At 39.3% G+C, this 21,230-nt stretch overlaps 1 protein-coding gene across 4 annotated transcripts in view; it reads right to left on the bottom strand.

Annotated features, from left to right (window-relative positions):
* ep300b (E1A binding protein p300 b) overlaps positions 1–21,230 on the bottom strand; it is a 45,717-nt gene that overhangs the window by 10,548 nt on the left and 13,939 nt on the right. For 2 of the 4 annotated variants that reach the window (XM_065277875.2, XM_073813863.1), the window contains exons 8-23: positions 19,254–19,385; positions 19,029–19,146; positions 18,688–18,856; positions 17,682–17,759; positions 17,502–17,590; positions 17,272–17,424; positions 12,644–13,105; positions 12,120–12,347; positions 11,871–12,039; positions 11,380–11,531; positions 6,190–6,429; positions 4,872–4,960; positions 926–1,006; positions 739–795; positions 520–597; positions 33–100 (exon numbers count right to left, since the gene is read on the bottom strand). In XM_065277875.2, the coding sequence (XP_065133947.2) occupies positions 33–100; positions 520–597; positions 739–795; positions 926–1,006; positions 4,872–4,960; positions 6,190–6,429; positions 11,380–11,531; positions 11,871–12,039; positions 12,120–12,347; positions 12,644–13,105; positions 17,272–17,424; positions 17,502–17,590; positions 17,682–17,759; positions 18,688–18,856; positions 19,029–19,146; positions 19,254–19,385 (2,363 nt within the window). The remainder of the gene's footprint in view (positions 1–32; positions 101–519; positions 598–738; positions 796–925; positions 1,007–4,871; positions 4,961–6,189; positions 6,430–11,379; positions 11,532–11,870; positions 12,040–12,119; positions 12,348–12,643; positions 13,106–17,271; positions 17,425–17,501; positions 17,591–17,681; positions 17,760–18,687; positions 18,857–19,028; positions 19,147–19,253; positions 19,386–21,230) is intronic. The other 2 variants (XM_065277876.2, XM_073813864.1) reach the window with 1 other exon arrangement.

Genomic DNA, 21,230 nt, shown 5'->3' with positions numbered 1-21,230 from the left:
GCATCCATTTTGTAAGACACTTATTTACTTACTCCTTGCAGCATATTTATTCTCTCTCCTCGTTCCGTTGGATTTTTTCAGGCAGCCATCACACACAAAGCTAATTGGATGAAAGATTTGTATAGTTTTATAGATACAACACAGATTACAAATAAAAAAGATCAATATAAAATCAATTCGATCTTAGATTTTTAAAAACTTGCAGGGATCAGTTTAGTCACTAGCTAGACTGATAGACTAACAAATAGACTAACAAATATTTTTTTTTCTTTATCCTACTCAATTATTGCCTCCAACCATCAAACCCTGTTATCAAAGTTATTAAATAATAATGATTAAACAAATATCTTCCTCTATACAATCCCACATGTAAACATAAACTATCTAACCTACCGAGTGACAACTATAAGGTTATTTGTTTCAACTTTTCTAAAGATAAGCAACTAATACTTGATTATTTGTTGATTTTTTTTAACTTTCGTTCCAAATTTAAAAAGTGGCAAAATAAAACTTGCTCACCCTGTCGGCCATATTGTTTCATTGTGCAAGACACATATCTGATGCATTTTACGACCGCAGTCATTACACTCAACCAACCTGCAGAGAAAGAGCGGAAAATGTGTCAGACAACGAAAAGAAATCCATTTTGTGTTAAAGACGTCAGTAAATTTCCAACTCAGAATAAACAGCCGTTTTATTCGTTTAGAGAAAACAAATAATTAAAGGAAGTGAACATACAATTCAGGGTCCAGTGTGTCGTTCTTTTTCCTCTGAAACTGATCTTTGTTGATGGACCTAAGGAAAAAAGCGGGAGAGAAAACGGGATAGGCCGCAGAGTCGAGATGGTTGTGAAAATCGAAATGGATAAAAGTTTGCCGTAACATTTCATAAAAAGTGACATTAAAAGAACAAACCAAGTACTCACGTTTGAGGCTGTGTCGGATCATCTCCCAGGGATACGTTCTCCCCCTGAATTTCGTTGAAACACTTTTCGCAAAAGTGGTACCTGTCAGCAAGAAGCCCAAATTTGGGTGAACTACATCGTTCGCCAAGAGCACAGCCAATCACAGTGAGGGCACGCAGAAGCAGTCACCAATCAGGGCAGGCCAGGAGACAGGCGCACACACAGGAGAAGGCAGGTTCGTCGCCGGGAGCAGCCAATCATGAAGCAGGATTTTTGTGTGGGCAGATTGATTGATTGGTTGCGTGTAAATTTCGGAGCGGATGATTGGTCACATCAAAGCAGGCCAATGCAGACATCACAAGCGTTAAAAAAGGGGGGAGAGAAAGGGAGGGGGACGAGGGGGAGGGCAGAATGAATATTTTAAGAAGTGTGAAAAAACAAAACAGTTATGAGGGAAAAGAGCTACACGATGGAAAGGTGGAGAGGGGCGGGCCAAATGAAAACGAAATCAAATGAGGAAAAGCAAGGAGCAGAAGCAAAGCACAGATGATTTCCCTCACATCCACTGAGCTTCAAAAACTTGGTTTTACCCATAATGCCCAGCAGCGTGAGGGATCACAATGTACAGAGTTAACAAGTTTATGAGGAAGAATGAGGACAGGAGCAACAGAGACCCATCATCCTTTCAGTTCATTTTAAAGAGGGTCTTAGTACTAAAACAAAATACGAGACAAATGAAGTTAGTAGACCCTTAAGTTGGCAGCAGGAACTTTTGTTGAAGTTTTTGCCAGTTGGTGTCAGAATTTATATTTATTTTCCAACACCACTAGTACTTTTGATAATAAAGACAAGTTATAAATATTTAATAATAATAATAATAATAAATATTTTGTACAAAAGAAAATTAAGCATATTTAAGACCATTAACACGGATTTATACGTTTCACATCATGACATTATTAACGTCAATAAAGCAACCAAAGCCTCAGTACTGTAATGTTCATAGATATTTTATTTTATTATTATTTATTTCAGCTTTATTTTTATTAAACGACTAATCCACTTTAAAGATGGGGTCCATTGACTTTCATAAAAAATACTATGGTAAGTCAATGTGCCCATCTTTAAAGTGGACTACTCCTTTAATTACTGTAATATAAAGACAACACAACAGTACTGACAACTGGGTAAAGAAGCACTCTTTAAAGGGATAGTTCGGCCAAAAAATATATTAAACCAATGATTTACTCACCCCCAAGCTGTCCGAGTTGCATATGTCCATCGTTTTTCAGACAAATACATTTTCGGATATTTTAGAAAATGTTTTAGATCTTTCAGTTGATTAAATGTAATGTTACGGGATCCACGATCTTCAAGTCCAAAAAAGTGCGTCCATCCTTCACAAATTAAATCCAAACGGCTCCAGGATGATAAACAAAGGTCTTCTGAGGGTAATCCACGCGGTGTTGTTGTAGAAATATCCATATTTAAATCTTTATTAATGAAAATAACTACCTTCCAGTAGCGCCGCCATCTTAGACTCCTCTGTACTCAGGAGAGAGTATTAGCGTAGCGTACGCACTTTTCTTAGTGACGTATGACAAATTCGGAGGGCGGGGGTACAGACCAGCAGCAGAGTAGCCTCCGTAGGCTGCGTGAGCTCTCATCCTGAATGCGGACGCGACTAAGATGGCGGCGCTACCGGAAGTTAGTTATTTTAGTTTATAAAGTTTTAAATATGGATATTTCTACAACAACACCGCGCGGATTCAGAAGACCTTTGTTTATCATCCTGGAGCCGTTTGGATTTATTTTGTGAAGGATGGACACACTTTTTTTGGACTTGTAATGTTACGGGGTCCACGACCTTCATTTAATGAAAGATCTAAAACATTTTCTAAAATATCCGAAAACGTGTTTGTCTGAAAAACGATGGACATATGCAACTCGGACAGCTTGGGGGCGAGTAAATCATGGGTTTAATATCATTTTTGGCCGAACTATCCCTTTAACATTAATATTAAGTTCAATAGTCTTAATAACATGCCTTATTTTCTTATAATTATTTAATTACAATATGTAATAACGTAATATTCAAATACTAATATATGTAAGGGCTAAAAAAGGCCAGCCGGTTGTTATCACAAAATAAATCCTGACAGTGTGATCAGGAACATTGAAAGGATAACAACTGTCCGGATTTGGATTAGTCCAAATAATATGCAAATTTTCCTTTAGTTTCATCATTTTACATTAAATTCTTATGTTAACTATGCACATTTATCTTGACTTGATTAATAAGTATTAAATTGCAACTGTCGGCTGTGCTAGTAGATTCAGGCAGTTGTTATCTGGACAATGTTGTCACTGACCAATCAGAAACAAGCATTCCAGAGCACCGTGTAATGAATACACTAAAAAAGACAAAAGCTAATTTACCTGGAAAAAATGGCAAATATCTTTGAAAGTTTTATTATTAAGGCTGCCATTTTGTGTTAGTAGCTACCAACTTAGGTCACAGATCACAAACACTTGCTGACATATTCACCTGACAATACAGTGAATACAATTTTATTAACAGGACAAAACAAAACAAGACAGATTTTGGAGGCAATCACTTAACACAGACCCTCTTTAAAATGACCATTTGAAAATCAGAAAAGAGCAGAAATGTGAAAAGTGGTCTTTTTCACCACCAAAAGTCAAATCAACAGGCCTGAAATTTAACAACACCCTGATGGGGAACATATGTGCTCACAACAGCATAGCATTAAGTTTCGCAAAGTGCATATAAAAATCATACAACAAAGACTGAATAAAGTGCAGATACTTACCTGTGTGAGTGCGTGTGCGCAAATGTTATATAAATAATACGATATGACAATTCTTTAAGTTTGTAAAATCAATTAAAATTGAATTATATTTATATTTTATTTAATTAAATTAATGTATAACTATAAAATATACGTAAATATGTTTTTCAATCTGTCTGGAAAAAGACAGCATCACTGTGTCGGTGTCGTTTTTGTTAACAATTGCGGCATGCATACGCAATTTTTTTATCATTTCTAAATGTGACTGCGGAGCACAAAACCAGTCATAATTCACACGGGTATCAGTCCCTCCAGAAAAACGTGATCATGCAATCGCATAATTCAATGCATAATCAGCCAAGTCCGCATATTTATGCGGTGGCTGTATTTTTTAAATAAGTTTAAATACATTGCAGATTTCTTCTAGCAAAATATGCGGGGCTTGCATGATTTCATGATCCCTGCATTTTTGTAACAAAAATGTTGCATTTACTTGACACATGCACAGCCATGTCCCCTGTTGTCATGGAAATGTAAGGAAGTGACGTAATTACGCAACATCAATGAAAAGCTGCAAACAGTTTTTGCAAGTTCACGCAATTTTGGCAAACTCCTGCAATTTCATCGCATAAAACTGCATAAATATCCTGCTTTTTTTAAGAAAATGTGCCACGGGATCAAGGATATTTGCCCGCAATATTTGTGTTTTTCTGGAAGGACTGGGGTGTATTTGTAGCAATAGCCAACAATACATTGTATGGGTCAAAATTATATATTTTTATGCCAAAAATCAATGAGATATTAAACAAATCATGTTCCATGAAGATATTTTGTAAATTTCCTACCGTTAATATATCAAACATGTATTTATCATTAGTAATACGTGTTGCTAAGGACTTCATTTGGACAACTTTAAAGGTGATTTTCTCAATATCGATTTTTTTGCACCCTCAGATGCTAGATTTTCAAACAGTTGCACCTCGGCCAATGACCAATACATCAATGGAATGCTTCGCTTTTTTATTCAGTTCACAATAAAAAAATACCATTATAACTGGTTTTGTAGTCCAGGGTCACAAATATTCTGAAGTAGCTATACACAGGAAGAGTATGAATGAAATTTGGTGCAAATATATAGCATATTTAATACTGACCTGTTCTGATAGCTGAAGTACGCAGCGTCTCGAGGGATAGTACACAACTGTTTGCCATAGCAACAGAGAGTCTGAGGAGAAAACTCCAACTACAAGACCAAAAAAATAAACCATGGATTTAAAGAGAGACAAACTTATCAATAGTTTGGCCAAATATTTATTTTAAAGCAATAAGGGCTTCATGACCAAGTGTGTTTGCACACACAAAGAATATTCTTTGTACTTAAAGGTGGGGTGCATGATCTCTGAAAGCCAATGTTGACATTTGAAATCACCTTAACAAACACGCCCCTACCCCAATAGAATCTGGACCTTCTTTTGAAAGACCCGCCCCACACATACGCAACCCAGGCAATGATGACGTTAGTAGACACGCCCCTTACTGCTGATTGGCTACAAGTGTGTTTTGGTAGTAGGCCCGACTCCCTTTTTCAAAGCATTTTTTCAAAAATCACGCACCCCTCATTTAAAGCTTTAAATGCACATATCCCCATAATAATAAAATAAGGGAGACAATCTATATCAGTGGTTCTCAAACTTTTTCAGTGTGCGCCCCCCTTTGTGTACGGTGTATTCCTTCGCGGCCCCCCCAAAGAAAATTTATGATAAAAAAGTTCAAATTTTAATTAAACAAAACATTAAATTATACAAAGCAGTGCTGTCTTATTATTTTTTTTGGATTGATTTCACAGAATACATGATAAATGAATGTATTTTATAAAATGTCATAAAACTGGGGCCCCCCTGGCACAATCTCGCGGCCCCGGACCCCAGTTTGAGAACCACTGATCTATATGAATCTATATGAATACAAATATTTACAGATGCTATGCACATAAAATATTGCTAAGGAATATATATTATAGACAGTTTCATCGGACGCACGTGCGCTGTGGCAATACAAGTCTGGATCCGAAATTTACGTTATTTATTCTTAGCGGAGTTTACCGGGAGTTACATGCGGACCACAACAGCCGCTTGTTTATGTTGTTACTGCTGAAACCGTCTATATAATGCCAAGAATGCTAAACTGCTGTCAGTTTAATGTGTTAAATTTCTTTTGTATAAATAACTTCACTAAATTAAGTAAATAAGTGCAAAACTAGAAGCACTTTAACACTTTCTTTGACATAATTTATGACGTCTAACGCTCTGTGTGTCATTTATGATTTTTTTTAAAGACTAGCCGACCATTGCGGCAGATCCCACTTAATACGCGACTAATAAAAATGATGAATTGACAAATCGTGCAATTAATTTGTCTAACATTTTGATTCGCCCTTTGACAGCCTTAAAACAAAAACAAAACACGGCTCACCTTTCTTCCGCAGCAGTATCCCATCTCCTGCATAACGGGGTCGATTTCTTGCTCAAAGACCTCTGCCAGTTTGGAGCAGTATTTATACACCCGGGACGTCTTCCGGTTATACAGCCAAGCGTTATTAAACATCAGCCACACGTCATCCACGTACTGCCAAGGCTCCTGGTACTGACCCGTGTCCAGCTTACGCTTGATAGTCGACAAGTCCATGGGGTTTTTCACTATGTCAAAGTAGTCCTGGTACAGCGACCGTCATCACATCAAGATGGTGTCAAATTAAAGGATGAAGATCATGATCATCAGGTTAAAGGAAGAGGTGGTCCGGTGGGTTGAGAATCGGGGGAGAGAAGAAGGTGCAGGGGATAATGTTGAGCGCTGTAGAGAAGGTTCACATGCACAAACAGAGAAAAACGTAACAGACTCCCACTGCCTCACTCAAATCTGTACCCCATTTCTCTCTTGATCGCCCAGGCACACACACATATACAAACACAACACAACTCTGAGCCCGCGGAAATGGAGAATGTCTACTGAAGAACCAGGATGGGCAAAGAAATCTGAATTATGAGAGTTAAGGAATGCCTAGAAAATTACATTTGATATAAAAATGAAGCAGATGAGATTTTTTGCATTGCAACATTTTTTTGAACAATTAAGCACATTTAAATCTCATAAGTGTAATGTTTATACAATTAAAGTTGTAAGGCCACAACTATGATTTTTTTTTAAGCTGATGAAAAAAAAAATATTCTACCAAATATAATCTCTGGTGGATTTTTGAATGTTGTTTGACTGTTGTTGATTGTGGCATGGGCTTTTGAATGTCCGAATTAAAGATGGTAGCAGTCAGGAAGTGTTTTAAAGTCAAATAACCCATCCCCGTGTCTCCCGAGGTCGTGAATCAGTATTTCGTGAACCCTGATTTGTACACTGTTGACTTATTTTCCGGTGACGTGGCTGCTTAAGCGCGTTGTGATCATTCACAGATGTTACTCATCAACAACCGGCAAAACCAAATCTATCTGGCTGCGTCCGAAACCGCATACTGTGACAGTACGTACTGAATGAGATGAAGTACCTACATACTGACCGTTAAAACAGTAGGTACTGTATAGTATGAATCCTGGTAGTACGAATTAGATTTGGACGTACTACATCACATGACATACGTCGTCATCATGTCACATCAGCGCAAATACAGCCGCATCGCCCATGGCATCGCCGCTTTCCGGCATTTCCTAATATGACGATGCCTCCTCTTCTTCTTCGCTGGCTAACTCCTCTCCTGGGGCATCACGGGATAGTGAAGTGTCCGTCGTATGCACACTTCAAAATCTAACCGAAAGTAGTTGGTCAACCTTGTACTTTTCGCCTACTGTTTTTGGAACACTATGAATTCAGACATACTACTCGCCTTGCCTACTGCTTTTTGCCAACTATATAGTATGTAAGTAGGCGGTTTCGGACGCAGACGAATATCTGACTAATGTTGCGTTTACACCAGCCGCGGTAGAGGCGGCAAAACCGCGCTATTCACGCGTAGTTGGACGCTTGAACATTTGAGTTCACTCGCTTCATTCGCGCGTGAAAGCCGCACATGAAATTCTAGTCATTCGAGAAATTCACGCGGAAATTCGTGAAATGGAAGGGGCTTCTGCGACTCCGCTGAGACTCTGCCACTCCACACGCTTCCAGTAATCACGTCACTACTACAGCAAGGTCCTGATTGGTTAACGCTGCACGAAAATCCGCTGAAGTTCAGATTTTTCAACTCGCACGTTTCTCGCGGCAACGCTCAATTCGCGTTCCGCGCCACGCTTACCACGTGTACCGCACTGCAGGATAATAGTCAACATGTTATTGCTTCTTTGCATTGACTTAACATGTAAATCACCCGGGCTTGCCGCCTCTACAGCGGCTGGTGTAAACGCAGAATTAGCGTTTTTCACAATGTACGGTTTTAAAATTTTCATTATTCTCTTTAATATCCGTGCATAAAATTGGAGGAATATAATTACATTTTAAATATAAAAAATTATTTACAATTTTAAATAAATATTATTTTAAATATTGAGTAGATTTTGGTTCCTTACTGTGTTGCCTTTATAAAAGTTCTGCCGCATTTCATGAAGTTTATTGAGTTAACTTGCGCAATTTTCAGTTGGAAAGCTTCAGAAAAGGTCACGTGAATTCCGGTTAGGGAACATAGCGACCATCGATGCTAACTGGGTTTTGCGTTGCATTTTCGGAATTTAAGGTAACAAACGTTCCAGTGCACTGGAACAATTTTGCGAATGAGACAGCTCTTAAATGGACGACTCCCTGATCAGTGCCCTGACTACTGAACAAGGGGAGCTGATTGAGACACAGGGTATATTGAATACAGCAAGCTGCCTTTTGCAGTTAGAATTTGGAGGTAAGATTTTCGGAATTAAAATCAAAGTGCATTTTTGCAACTACAACACTGCTGCATGCAAGTTTTGAATTAACAATGTAATCGTCAAAAAGTGCATCCACGCTAATAGACGACATGTAACTTTTTTGCATGACAGTAAAGAGAATATGAGGTAAATGTGCTTAATTGTAATGCAAGCGATCTTTATGATCCTAAAATTAGGCTTCCTTTATGATTGGGGGTTAAATATGGCTTTAAAATTTCTTCAGGATATTCAACCCAATGGTCATTTACTACTTGGTCATAATGTACAATGAAGAAAATATTAGCCATGCCTTCTCCAAAGCAGAAAAATTAAGGTCTGGAGGAATAGTTTGATATCTAAAAAGGAAAAACGGATTTAAAATTAATCCAATATGCTTAATAAAAAAAATCATTTGCTCCTGTAAAACTGTGGCATTGTAAGGCTTTAGGGTACAGTAAGCTGAGATGAGCATGTCGGGTGATATCTTCACAAAAACATTAAATACACCAGCTGAAGCATTTACACCACAAAAGCATAACTGGAATCGCTAACCTGATATTTCAGCTCCAACAAAACAAATCAAAGACTTTATGTTCAGGCATTGACCCCAAAGTATTCAGGTTGTGTGTTATTAAATTGTACTTAATTTAATTCATATACCTACTAGCAATTTTTGATGACTTTGATAATCTGCAGCGTTTTGGTTCATTTCAGTACATTTTTAGATCAAGAAACGTCAATCAGACAGAGATATCCAATTTTACGCAATCCACTGCTAGCACATGACATAGTCGCAAAAACAAAGTTTAGGGTGTTTTCAGACCTGTAGATCGATTGCTTTTCTCCGAAACTGGGAGTTAAAACGCTACAATGTTGCAGCTTCGTGTTGGTTCGGTTTGCATTCACAAGGCAATTTTCCAAACAAACCAGACTTTGTTAAAGAGCACCAATGATCCAATTCAAGATTTTACATTTCCTTTGTTGTGTAAGTGTGTATTAGTACACGATATGCAAAAGGTGCATACACCAAAAGTAAACGATGACGCAAGTTATCGTCTCCAACGTAAATCTCTTTTCTTGGACTACAACAAACACATAGATTGTAGGCAACAGTTTACTTCCTAGGATTGGTGATGTAGACAAGATCGACATTATCATAATTCATCTTGCTTTAAATACTCACAGCCTGTAAGTTAACTCCTGTTAGCATTGCTGTTAGGAATGAATGGGGCTAGGCTAAATGCTAACACATTCATAACACGCTGTACAGAGCACGCATTGAAAAAAGATAGGTATGTATTCATTCGTCTAAGTTGAGGTAATAATGTAGTTTAATATGGCAAAAGGGTAGACTATTCCTTTAAATATTGTTTTTTTTTTAGTTCAATAAATGTTACTTTTTTAAATTGACACTTGTAACATTTGGCATCATCGTGTCATTTTTATGATGTAAATTGAGTGAGCAAAAGCAGTATCAGCGCCAAATATCGCCTCAAGAAAATCGGCAGCCTGTAGCGGTCATCAGCTAAGGCTGATGAAACAAAAATCGGTATCGGGACTCAAAAATCCATATCGGTCGATCCCTAGTTCACATATGCCTAAACTAACCGAACCAAGGGAGAAAACGCAGCAGGTTCTGAAACAAAAGCTCAGGTCTGAAAACACCCTTAAACCCATCTTTTAAAATTACAGTACACTTACAAGGATTTTGACTTTATCTGTGTTCACACAACCATATTAATCCTTTACACAGATTACATATCATACAATGGGGTCTACGCCAATGCAAGGACAGACAGAGGTGTTTCAAACAAACACTGATCTGTGATCAGTAAAAAGAGTTGTAATATATAAGACTAGGACCAGATGGACAGAAACATTTAACTACTTAAACTTTTTTTTTTTTAAGTCAAAAAGGTTTTAATGTTTGTTTGTCACACCTCAGATACAGCCAGAGTCAACCAAACTGTTTCTGATGCAGCAAAATAACCAAAATAGCGAGTGATTTAAAATGCAAGAGAACGACTAGCATCAATTACTTGTGGACGAATACTAGTAAAGAAAATGAAAGCCAAAAGGTACTTGATACAATTAAGTCAATCTCTGGTTTTGGTTATGTTGCAATTTAGTTGACTCTGGGATTAAAATAACAGCAACTGAGCTTAGCAAGAGGCTTTTATGTGGCAAAATATAAATAATGCATTTAAAAAAATAAAGCTATGATGGATAACAGCTCAGGTTTGGTGATGATGAATTACATGAGTTTAGGCAGATGGAAAAAAGTGCAAGAAAGGTGAAGCAAAACGATTTGATTTACGAAACAAGGCATCAGGCTATAACAGCCGATTATTGGACACCAAGCAACCTTGGCGTTTTAGATTTCTAACAAATTTGTTATGCAAAACTATTTTATTTTAAGCAACTGATTTATTTTCACATTTTATAATTCATTGTTGTTATATTAGTTAAAACACCGTTCAGGTGTACAGCTTAACATATTTTATTCGTTAATTGAGGCACCAATTTGACTATTTGCTGATAAAACAGATGTTCATAGCCTGTGCTGCCTTATTTACGCACGTCTCTTCAAACTTGTTTGACAGAAACGCTACACAAGCAAGCTTGCAACATCTCTCTCACGTCAACACACAAACACACAGCAGCATACAGAAGAGAGAGAAGGAAACAAAGGTAAAAGACTAATGAGGCTAAAACTGAAAAGCGCTAGGTTGTTTGTAGCGTAATGCGTGTCAGCGCAGGCCCTTACCAGGTTAGTTTTGTTACTAGTTCGAATACGTACGGGTATTCCCAGTAACTGGGGGTCCACCGGCTGCCGGAAGGGCAGCGACTCGGGATCCTGCCGGTACAGAGCTTCCAGAGTGGGCATTAAAGCCTGGCGGAGCTCGTCTGGCTTAAAGACTGATGACAAAAAAACACAGAAATCAGAATTGAGTTATGGACATGGTTTTTGTTGACAAACTTGGTAACATTTTACATGTATGCATTTGGCAGTTGATTTTATCCATAGCGCCTTTCAGTGATATTTGGGTTGCTAACGCAATGGTCCACAAATTGATGGACAGGAACAGCTATTAGATCAGCATATTTTTCGTAGAAAGAGACATTGAATGTCATTTGATAACAAAGTGAAATATCATGACTCAATATAAAATAATATAAATCAATAAACCACAAGACGATCAAACTATAAAGTGTTCAGTGAATGTATGAAGGTGCAAGGGTTAATTTAACGCCCACCTTTCTTCTTGCTTTGCGTGTTTGCAGGAGTGCTGTTTGCTCCCTCTTCCTCTTTTGGCTCAGTCTTCACCTCTGGCTTCTTGTCCTCTTCCGTTGACCCGGTCAGTGTTTCCATTGGCTCCGTCTTGCATTCATCACCGTCAGGCTCCTCCTTCTTTATAGAGCAGACCTATCAAAATCAAGTTCGTGATTGAGTAAACTCTCAGTTAACAGATGAAATTCAAACAAACTGTCTTAGCATCATTATACCTCTGGTTTCTCCTCCATCTTGATCTCACTTTGCATGGCAGCCATTTTCCCTGAGGCTTTATCCTCCGTGTCATTCTCATCCTCCTCTTCCTGCTGTTTGACCTCAGTTTTGGGGTCAGCTGAGGCGGTGGGGTCGGATGATGTCAGCTGCGAGCTTGGGTCAGTGCTGCTGACCGAGGCAGGGGTTGATGCCTGACCGTCCGCGGTATGAGACGATTTCTGAGATAGCTGAGGAGGAAGAACAGCCAATGAAAAACGAGAGGCAAGAGGAACGGCCAAGCATCAGAGTGAGAGAACAGCCAATGATAAAACAATACAGGAAATAAAAATATTGCAATTTAAACTGTGTGTGACCAATAACAAATAAGAAACGAGAGCCAGAAGGACCAACCAATAAAAAATAAAGACAACATCCGATAAGGAACGGAAACAAGACAGATGCTAAACAGCGACAAACTGGTAAAAACAAATTTACCAGAAAATGCAACAAGCACAAAAGCCTAAATCATAACAATTATACTCACAGGAGTGTGTGGGTGTGCACAAAGCCCCTGGGCATTCTGGGAAGGTACAGATGATGGCTGTCCCGTATTAGGGCCTCCAGCAGCTCCGCCTCCGTGCGCCGGCTGCGGTATCTGACTGGGTTTTTCCGAGCCCACCCCTTGTGCCACCGGGGGCAGCTGCGTTGCCGGTGGGGCCATAGTGGTTGAAGAAGTGGGGGTGTGGGGTTGGGGGGTCTGGTTACCGGGCAACTGCGGGGGCGTTTGGTGCGGGGCAGGGGTGGGGGTGAGGCTGCGTGCAGGAGACGGGGAGTTTTGGCGTAAGGGAGGACAGTGCGTGTGCAAGCCAGCCTGTTGAGAGGGTAGGGGTAAGTTGGACGGAGGCCCCTGAGGGCCGACAGCGCTTCCGGGGCCCGAGACTGCAGGCTGGGACGAAGCTACAGGATTACTGACACTCAGCGATGGAGTCGACATCTGATTTGGTGACTACAAATAAGACAAAAATGAACACATTAAGAGTGAATTCTAGTGGTAGTATTTTACTAGGACTAGATGATGCATCAGGTATTTAAAATGTGAAAGGAATTTTTCTAGCAAAGCAAATCAGAGCCTGCTCTTCAACGCACAATACCAATGTTTACCATAGCAAGTTATTTAGCAAATAATTAAAAATTTACTTCTTTTACTGTATGAAAGACAAGCAGCTCAGGGAAATAGTAAATCATACAGGTTTGGTACAACATGAGTACATTTACATTACATATTTTAATTCTGGGTGAAATGAAATGAGGGTCCATTTAATACATTTAAAACCAAACATCTAAAACTTACAAAGCAGATAAAAATGTAAATTTTTAAAAGTATACATTTTTAGCTATATCACTTATGCTGCATTTACACCGACCGCGGTAAGGGCGTGAAGCGCGAGTGATTTCAATGTTAAGTCAATGTGAAGACGCGTTGACGCGCGTCAGGAGGTCCCGCGGAAGAGGCGTTCGGCGCGGCGCGGAAGACGCGTTTCCGCCTCTTTCGCGCGTGAAGCTCGGGCGAAAGGCGCGAATTGAGCGTTGTGCGCGGTACGCGCGGTAAGCGCGAATGGTGCTTTTTGTGCATCTTGCGGTTCACGCGAATTTGCGGCTGACGCCCGAGTTGAAAAATTTGAACTTTGGCGGAATTTCGCGCCGCGTTAACCAATCAGGAGCCTGCTTGCTGCTGTGGTGGCAGCCCCACCCGGAGTCACTCACTCAAGCAGTCACTCGAAGCTATATGACACAAGTTGTTATTTCTATAGTGGAGACAGGAATAAAAAGGACCTCGCTTGGAAGAGTGTCAGTAAGGACTTTGGGCAACTTGGTAAGTTGTAATACACGCTTCACTTTTGAGTCACGTGACGTTTATCTACCCGCGCCGTTTATTTTTCCCCATAGTAAGGTTACCCAATACAAAACTGGTAACTCTCTTGATAAATGCACAAGTAACATCAGTCATCTTACAAAACAGACACTCGCACAGCAGTTGCCCCTCCCACAAGAAGCGGATTTTGCTTCGGACGCGCGTCAAATGCTTGCTTTTTCCGCGCGTCTACTCCGCTCTACACGCGCGAATGCATCCAAATTGTTCAAGCGGCAAACCACGCGCGGTAGACGCGATTTTGACGCCCAAACCGCGTTTGGTGTAAACTCAGCATTATATTTAATTTAGAACAAAACCATGGGTTTCATTAACCAAGCATGCGTACACGCAAATTTGTGTGTGAAATGTGCGTACAGACTCTCACAAACTAATCATGATTTAAAGGGGACATATCATGAAAATCTGACTTTTCCATGTTTAAGTGCTATAATAGGGTCCCCAACCTAGAAAACGTGAAAAACATCAACCCAGTAACTTAGTTTTGGTAATATGGCTCCCCTTGTGATGTCAGAAGGATATAATACCGCCCCTTAATCTGCACTATCCAACCACGGCACTGCAATTTAGTGCAGATATCAGCTCATTTGCATTTTAAAGGACACACCCAAAACGGCACATTTTGCTCACTCCTACAAAGTGACTACATGCTATAATAAATTATCTGTGAATTATTTTGAGCTAGAACTTCACATACGTACTTTGGGAACATCAAATATTTATTTGACATCTTAAAAAGATGTGAAATGTCCCCTTTACCAAAAACAAAAATGTCTTCCAAATGTACCAAAAAATGCAAGAACAACTTATAATGTATGTGATTATTGCATATGTGTGGTTAGGCCTGGGGCGGAAACCGGATTACCGCCATACCGCGGTCACGTGACCCATGCCGCGGGTCTGAGCTCCTCACCGTCATAACCGCAAAAAACAAACAAACTTGAAACATTGGTCTGCACTTGTGTGTATATGTGGGGATGTTATAGACGCAGCTTGTTAACAACTGCAACTTGTTAACAACCGCAACTTGTTAACTGAACATTAACTGATATGATTTTAATATTAAATTGTCATCGAGTAGAAATACAGGTGACGTTGTCTGTCACTCGTTAAAAGTAATACAAACATTTTATCTAATTTGACCGTGCAAACAACCGCAACAGATCAACAACAGAATCAGGTTTCATACATTATCAAATTTTCACGCAACATAAAGAGCACGCGATCAGTCCGAGGATTAATATCCAAAGAGATTAGATTGTCTCTTTTTTCATCTAGCCTACAGCAGTGGCCATTTCTAAAGCAGGACACATTTCAAAAGGTTTTGCTTTTGCGTCTTCTTTCTCTGTTTGTGGAAAAAGACAGATGTTTAGGTGAGGGTCGAGAACAGAAGTGTACTGTCCGAGCACGTGCAACAGAGGCGGACCGCCCAGGCGCGCGCGAGACAGACGGACCGCGTCATCTTGCGCACACACACGAGTCTCAGTGCAGCTTCCCAGCTATACTCAAGCACGGACACATATGCAGTACAAGTGATTTCTCATACAAATGTTTATTTTACCAGACCATCAGGGCAGGAATAATTCGCGTCATTTACAGGCTATTCACAAATTAAGGATAAAAAATTGCCAAATGTCTGTAGGACATGTGGACACGCACAATGCGTTAAAAATTTTTTTTAACTGATAATATTAATTGTTCAAGTTGTTGAATGTTGAAACTGAAGAAATGTGGAAGGAAATAATATTCACTTTACGTGTTCCTTAAGTAATTTGCACGTGTTTTGTATTGAAGATAAATAAATCATGTTATTTAACTCGTTGTCTTGCCAATAAACCGCAGGAATTTGTTGATTACCGACCGCGGTAAAAAAAAATACAAACCGGCCCACCCCTATGTGTGGTAAATGATTAAATACTACAATTACAACATACATAATATATCACTAATATATAATATTTACGCATCTTTTGTATTATATTATGCATACACAAATAAAGAAGATGCACGTGATGACTCACTTTTTAAATCCCTATAAGATTCACATATTGTAAATGTAATGAGAAGTTCAAATGTCAATCACTTTTTTCTAGGCGTCCTGTCTTTTTCATTTTAGATATATGTACGCGGATGTTAGTTGGGATATACGTGCTTTTGCGCAACTATTCCTACGTGTTTATTTACAGAATGTTGATTTGTTATATGCAACAGTAAAACATGGCTGTTCACTTTCAGAAGTTGATGTGATGCTTTCTTTACCCAGAATTATAATGCATAAGTTGGTTTTGTAATTTTTTTTAAATATTACTTGTATACAATTTAAACTGATTTTAGAAAAACAACAACACTGTATCGAATATCAGCTTGCATTTTTCCCTTCAATATTGCACAGCCCTAAAGATTATTGTCTCTGGTAAAATCATATAAATATTATTTTAATGAGTTTAAGAACGAATTTTTGTGCATAGTGAATTAGCGGAAATTTTTAATGTAATGTTCAAATGTGCAAAAATGTGTATACGATTGTTATTGAATAAGACGCATTGTTTGTATACTAAATAACTCGACACAAACCACAACTTACGCTCCTATGTTTGACTTTTAAAAGGAGGAATTTGTTCTGTCCCCCAAGATAGTCTGGGGTTTTTTTCTCCTAGGGGGTTTTTCAACTCGGGGAGTCAGTCTTCTTTGGCTTAACTTAGCACCCTCTTCTATACGTTACATTAGAAATACAATCTCTTATAATGTTGATTCATAGCCGCAGCAAATTTAGCTGCTTATGCTATCATGTATTATGTTATGCTATCTGTCGATTCTCTGTGCTTTTCACTGCTTCTATTAACTCTTTCACCGCCAGCGTTTTAAAAAAAGTTGCCAGCCAGCGCCAGCGTTTTTCATGATTTTCACCAAAGTTTAATGCCTTCCAGAAAATGTTCTTCTTTATTGCGGAAAGACGGAAAATCTCGTCATTGGCGGGGAAGCGTTTTCTCTTAATTGACCAGATATCTCGTCAATGGCGGGGAAAGAGTTAATGTAAAGCTGCTTTGAAACAATTACCATTTGTGAAAAGTGATATATAAATATAAATTGAGATAGAATCACAGCCGTGTTTAAGAGAGAAAAAAAAGAGAAAGAGCTTCCCTACCATTTTGTTTAAACAGTATTTATAATATTTAAACACTATATAATCATATTGTTATTAAAGTATAAAAAAAAATGGTCAATGTGTAACATTAGCTGACCTGTGGGATGGTTGCCTGTCCTGCAGGCTGGTTTAGGCCAGCCGCACTCTGGCCTAGTCCGGCACCCGTGCCTGGAAACTGGTTCTGCATGTACTGGTTTTGTATCTGGGTTACGTTGGGCTGAGCCATACGAGGTGCTCCCTGCATACTCATCTATAACACAGAAGATGCCAATTAAACATAACACATTTTGTGGCAACTGTAAACCACAAGTTAAGTTGAGTTGTTACCTGATTGAGATTTGCTCCCATTGATAGAGTCGGTGTTGCCCTTTGACCCATTGGCTGCTGCATTCCCACTTGAGCAAACTGATTCATACCTGCACAGGTGAGGATAACACAAAATGTATTTACACATGTGCTCCACAAATCTGTGCTTTAACTAGAATCCATTTAATGAGTGTTTCATACCTGCAGGATTCTGCATTCGGTTGACCATCTGGCTGGGTGCAGGGGGTTGAGCTAGGGATGAATCTGAAAGGGGTCCATCTATAAAAGAGTTTAATTTATAATAGCATCTATTAAAAACAAACAGCATTCATGCGATTACAGCTGTGTGTTTGAGTTAAATTTATAATGGGCAAAAAAAATGAATGTCACTACATTAAATAAAGTACAAAAAGAAGGGGTCAACTGCAGTTGCAGTTCTGAATTCAAAATGTTCATAAGTGATTTTATTAAAATTTTTAGTACAATTAAGGGTGATTTTAGTAACAAATTTGTATGAATTCAATTGTTGCAGGTGTAATTATCACATAACGACAGGTTTTTCATTTAGTGGGAGCTTTTAACTAAAGTAACTAACAAACTATTTGACCTAATAACCAACAATATTTGTAGTACATAATGCTGAGTATAGAGTACTAACAAAATGAAAACTGCTTCGTAAAGGCGGGGTGCACGATCTCTGAAAGCCAATGTTGACATTTGAAATCACCTAAACAAACAAGCCCCACCCCAATAGAATCTGGACCTTCTTTTGAAAGACCCGCCCCACACATAAGCAACCCAGGCAACGATGTCGGTTTGTAGACACGTGCCTTACTGCTGATTGGCTACAAGTGTGTTTTGGTACTCAGTCCGACTCCCTTTTCCAAAGCGGTCTTCAAAAACCGTTCGCCTTGCCTTTAAAGTTTGTTGTAACATTAAGGGGCGGTTTCTGGGACAGTGCTTAAGTCTAGTCCGATACTTAAATCCTTGTTTGACCTATCCTAACTAAAAACAGCTTGCACTGACATCTCTTAAAATAAATAAGTGCCATTATTTTGTCTCAATTTGAGACAAAATAATTGCACTGATATATTTTGACAAGATTCACACCAGTGATGTTTTTGTAAGGTTTTGTAAACCAATGCCTAGTAGTTGCTTAATCTAAACCCTGTTAGGGACTGTATACAAATATGGTGTAGGTACGTACTGGGTGGCTGTGTCTGATCCATCCTGGTTGATGCTTGAGGTAGGGCACTGTTGGGCATGCCAGGTTGAGAAGGCACCATGCCCTGTTTCTGCAGCCTGGTTCTCCTCTTCTCCTCCAGCTCCTTCTGGATCTTATAAATCTTTTCCGCCAACAAGTGGTAATACTCGGCCTGGAAGAAACAAATGCTCTTAAGCATCTCTCTATCTAAAATAAATGCCTAAAGCCTGGAGTATAATCCATATTATTAGTAGAGTAAACATGTTTTTTGTTTAGCAAGTAAATAATCTGTTTTTAATACATTCTCTATTAAAATTGCATACTATAGATGTATGTCTTCTCACCCTGCTGTTGGCAGATTCATACATATCGCCCTCCACTTTGCGCGCATAAGCTACAAGATTCTCCATTCGCCGATCCTTCAGTGCTGCAGGGTCTGGAGTTGGGAAGATAGCCTGCACTCTACTCACACACACCATACATATGGGAAAAAGAGGAATAGACAGTTTGGCATTGTAGTTCCTGCAAACATCTGCATCCCCGTGTGTTTGTGTGTGTGCGTTACTCACAGTTTGTGCACGAGGTGATTCCGGAGGTCTTGTGTGATGTCTTCATGCCAGCCTTTTCTCATTCCCGCAGACGGAGGTGCGGCTGTCGCAGTGCACCCCATATTACCAAGACTTGAAGTATCATTCATCAGACTAAGAGGGACAGAAAGAAAGACCAGTGTGCTTACTCGTGTCATTACATAACATGACCAATAATATACTTAATTCTGATATTTTACCATAACCACTGCATATCTAAGGCAACGGACTGCTCATCCGGGACTTTTTTTACCGGTGCTACTTAAAAGGTCATGAAGGTCACAAACTCATTTTTTTGAGATCTTAACAGATCGTGTCGCACATCATTTAAATCGTAATAGCTGTAATCGTTGTCCATCCCACCAATGTGTGTGTTTACACTGTTGGTGTTCAAATTAGCTGTATGTATTCACTTAACTTTTTCCCCGCCAAGAGAAAACGCTTTCCTGCCAATGACGAATTTTTCCGGCAATCCACATTTCCGCTATAACCCTTAAGCAACCCCTTAGGGCAAACAGTAAGAACTCCATCCATGTGTTACTCATCACTCTGAATCTGATCTTTATCAAAAGTCCTTCCAAAATGCAATTATCTCATCTTTTTGCTCAAATTTTTTTTTTTTTTTAAGAAACCTATATACCCAAATATGGTTATATTTAAGAGGTGATAAAAGAGAACAAATTAAGGTAGGATGAAACTCATAAAAAAAAATGCTGGCGCTGACTGGCAACTTAAAAGAAAAAAAAACGCTGGCAGGGAAAGAGTTAAAGTGGCATGAAACCCCCGGTTCAGCAATGCTTTTTCACAAAACTTTCAGAAAAGGGGCTGTGTTAATGTTGGATTGCATAAAAGGGGAGTTTCATTAAGTGAATAAATACTGCTAATTTGTTCACCGACAATGTAAACACCGACATTGGTGAGATGGACAGCGATGCCGAGAGCAGCAGCTACAGTGGTACTGAGAGCAATGAGGAAGCAGAGGACTCCCCCCCACCAAAATCCCCTGAATCACACTGTGATCAGAACGATGACAGTCCAGGTCCACTGCCTTATCAGTTTGAACCTTTGGACCCTCACGTGCCAACAGGAGAACGTGAAGACGAACCAGATGAAGCGTCAGTACTGCCGCTCCCTATACGCAGACTACGCAGTTTGCGTAGGGCACCAACTCACAGGGGGGCACCATCCCTATTGCTCAAAAAAGAAAAACGTTTTATTCTGTATACTGTGTATATTAATTGAAAAAACACACATAAAAACGTTTTACAGCATTTTGCAGTGAATGCAGTAAGCACATGCGCCGCCCTATCCCTGCATCTTCCGTGCTTCCACATCATTGCTCCTGACTGCATATGATCATAGTTGTGTTCGACTTCAAACGGCGCTGATCAGATCGGCCATTTATTACATCAAAGTACTGAAAAGAGTGATTCGAAAGCATGTGGAGTTGTCTGCTCACACGATATTGATGTCTTTCGGCAATCGGTCTCCGCAGTGCCGTTAAAAGTGGAACACACGGTCTGGCTCCAAAATTTATCACGTCTATCAATTTTAGATCTTTATAGTCTTTTTTTCATGGATAATGCCTTAGTGACATGCATTCGTACTGTGCAACTTAACTTTCCAAACTGAAAAAACAAAATGCTCCCAAAAATCCCTTAGTAATATAATTTGTGACAGTTATAACTGTTTTTAGTGATGTGCAACACGTATATCTGTTAACATCTCAAATAATGCGTTGTTGACCTTCATGACCCTTTAATGGAACTCCCTTTTTATGCACTCTCCACCTTTTCTCTCGCAGTTAAAAACACCTGTTTTTGGAAAGTTTTTCCAAAAAAGCACTGCTGAAACAGGGGGGTTCATGACACTAAGTGGTACACATCAAAGTAATAACTACTAAAACATTTAGGAGTGGTTTTCTGGACAGGGATTAGCTTAAGCCAGGACTAGATCTTA

This window comes from Paramisgurnus dabryanus, chromosome 3 (assembly GCF_030506205.2).
Source record: "Paramisgurnus dabryanus chromosome 3, PD_genome_1.1, whole genome shotgun sequence".
Lineage (NCBI taxonomy): Eukaryota > Metazoa > Chordata > Actinopteri > Cypriniformes > Cobitidae > Paramisgurnus > Paramisgurnus dabryanus.
This window is presented reverse-complemented; position numbering and strand designations above follow the sequence as displayed.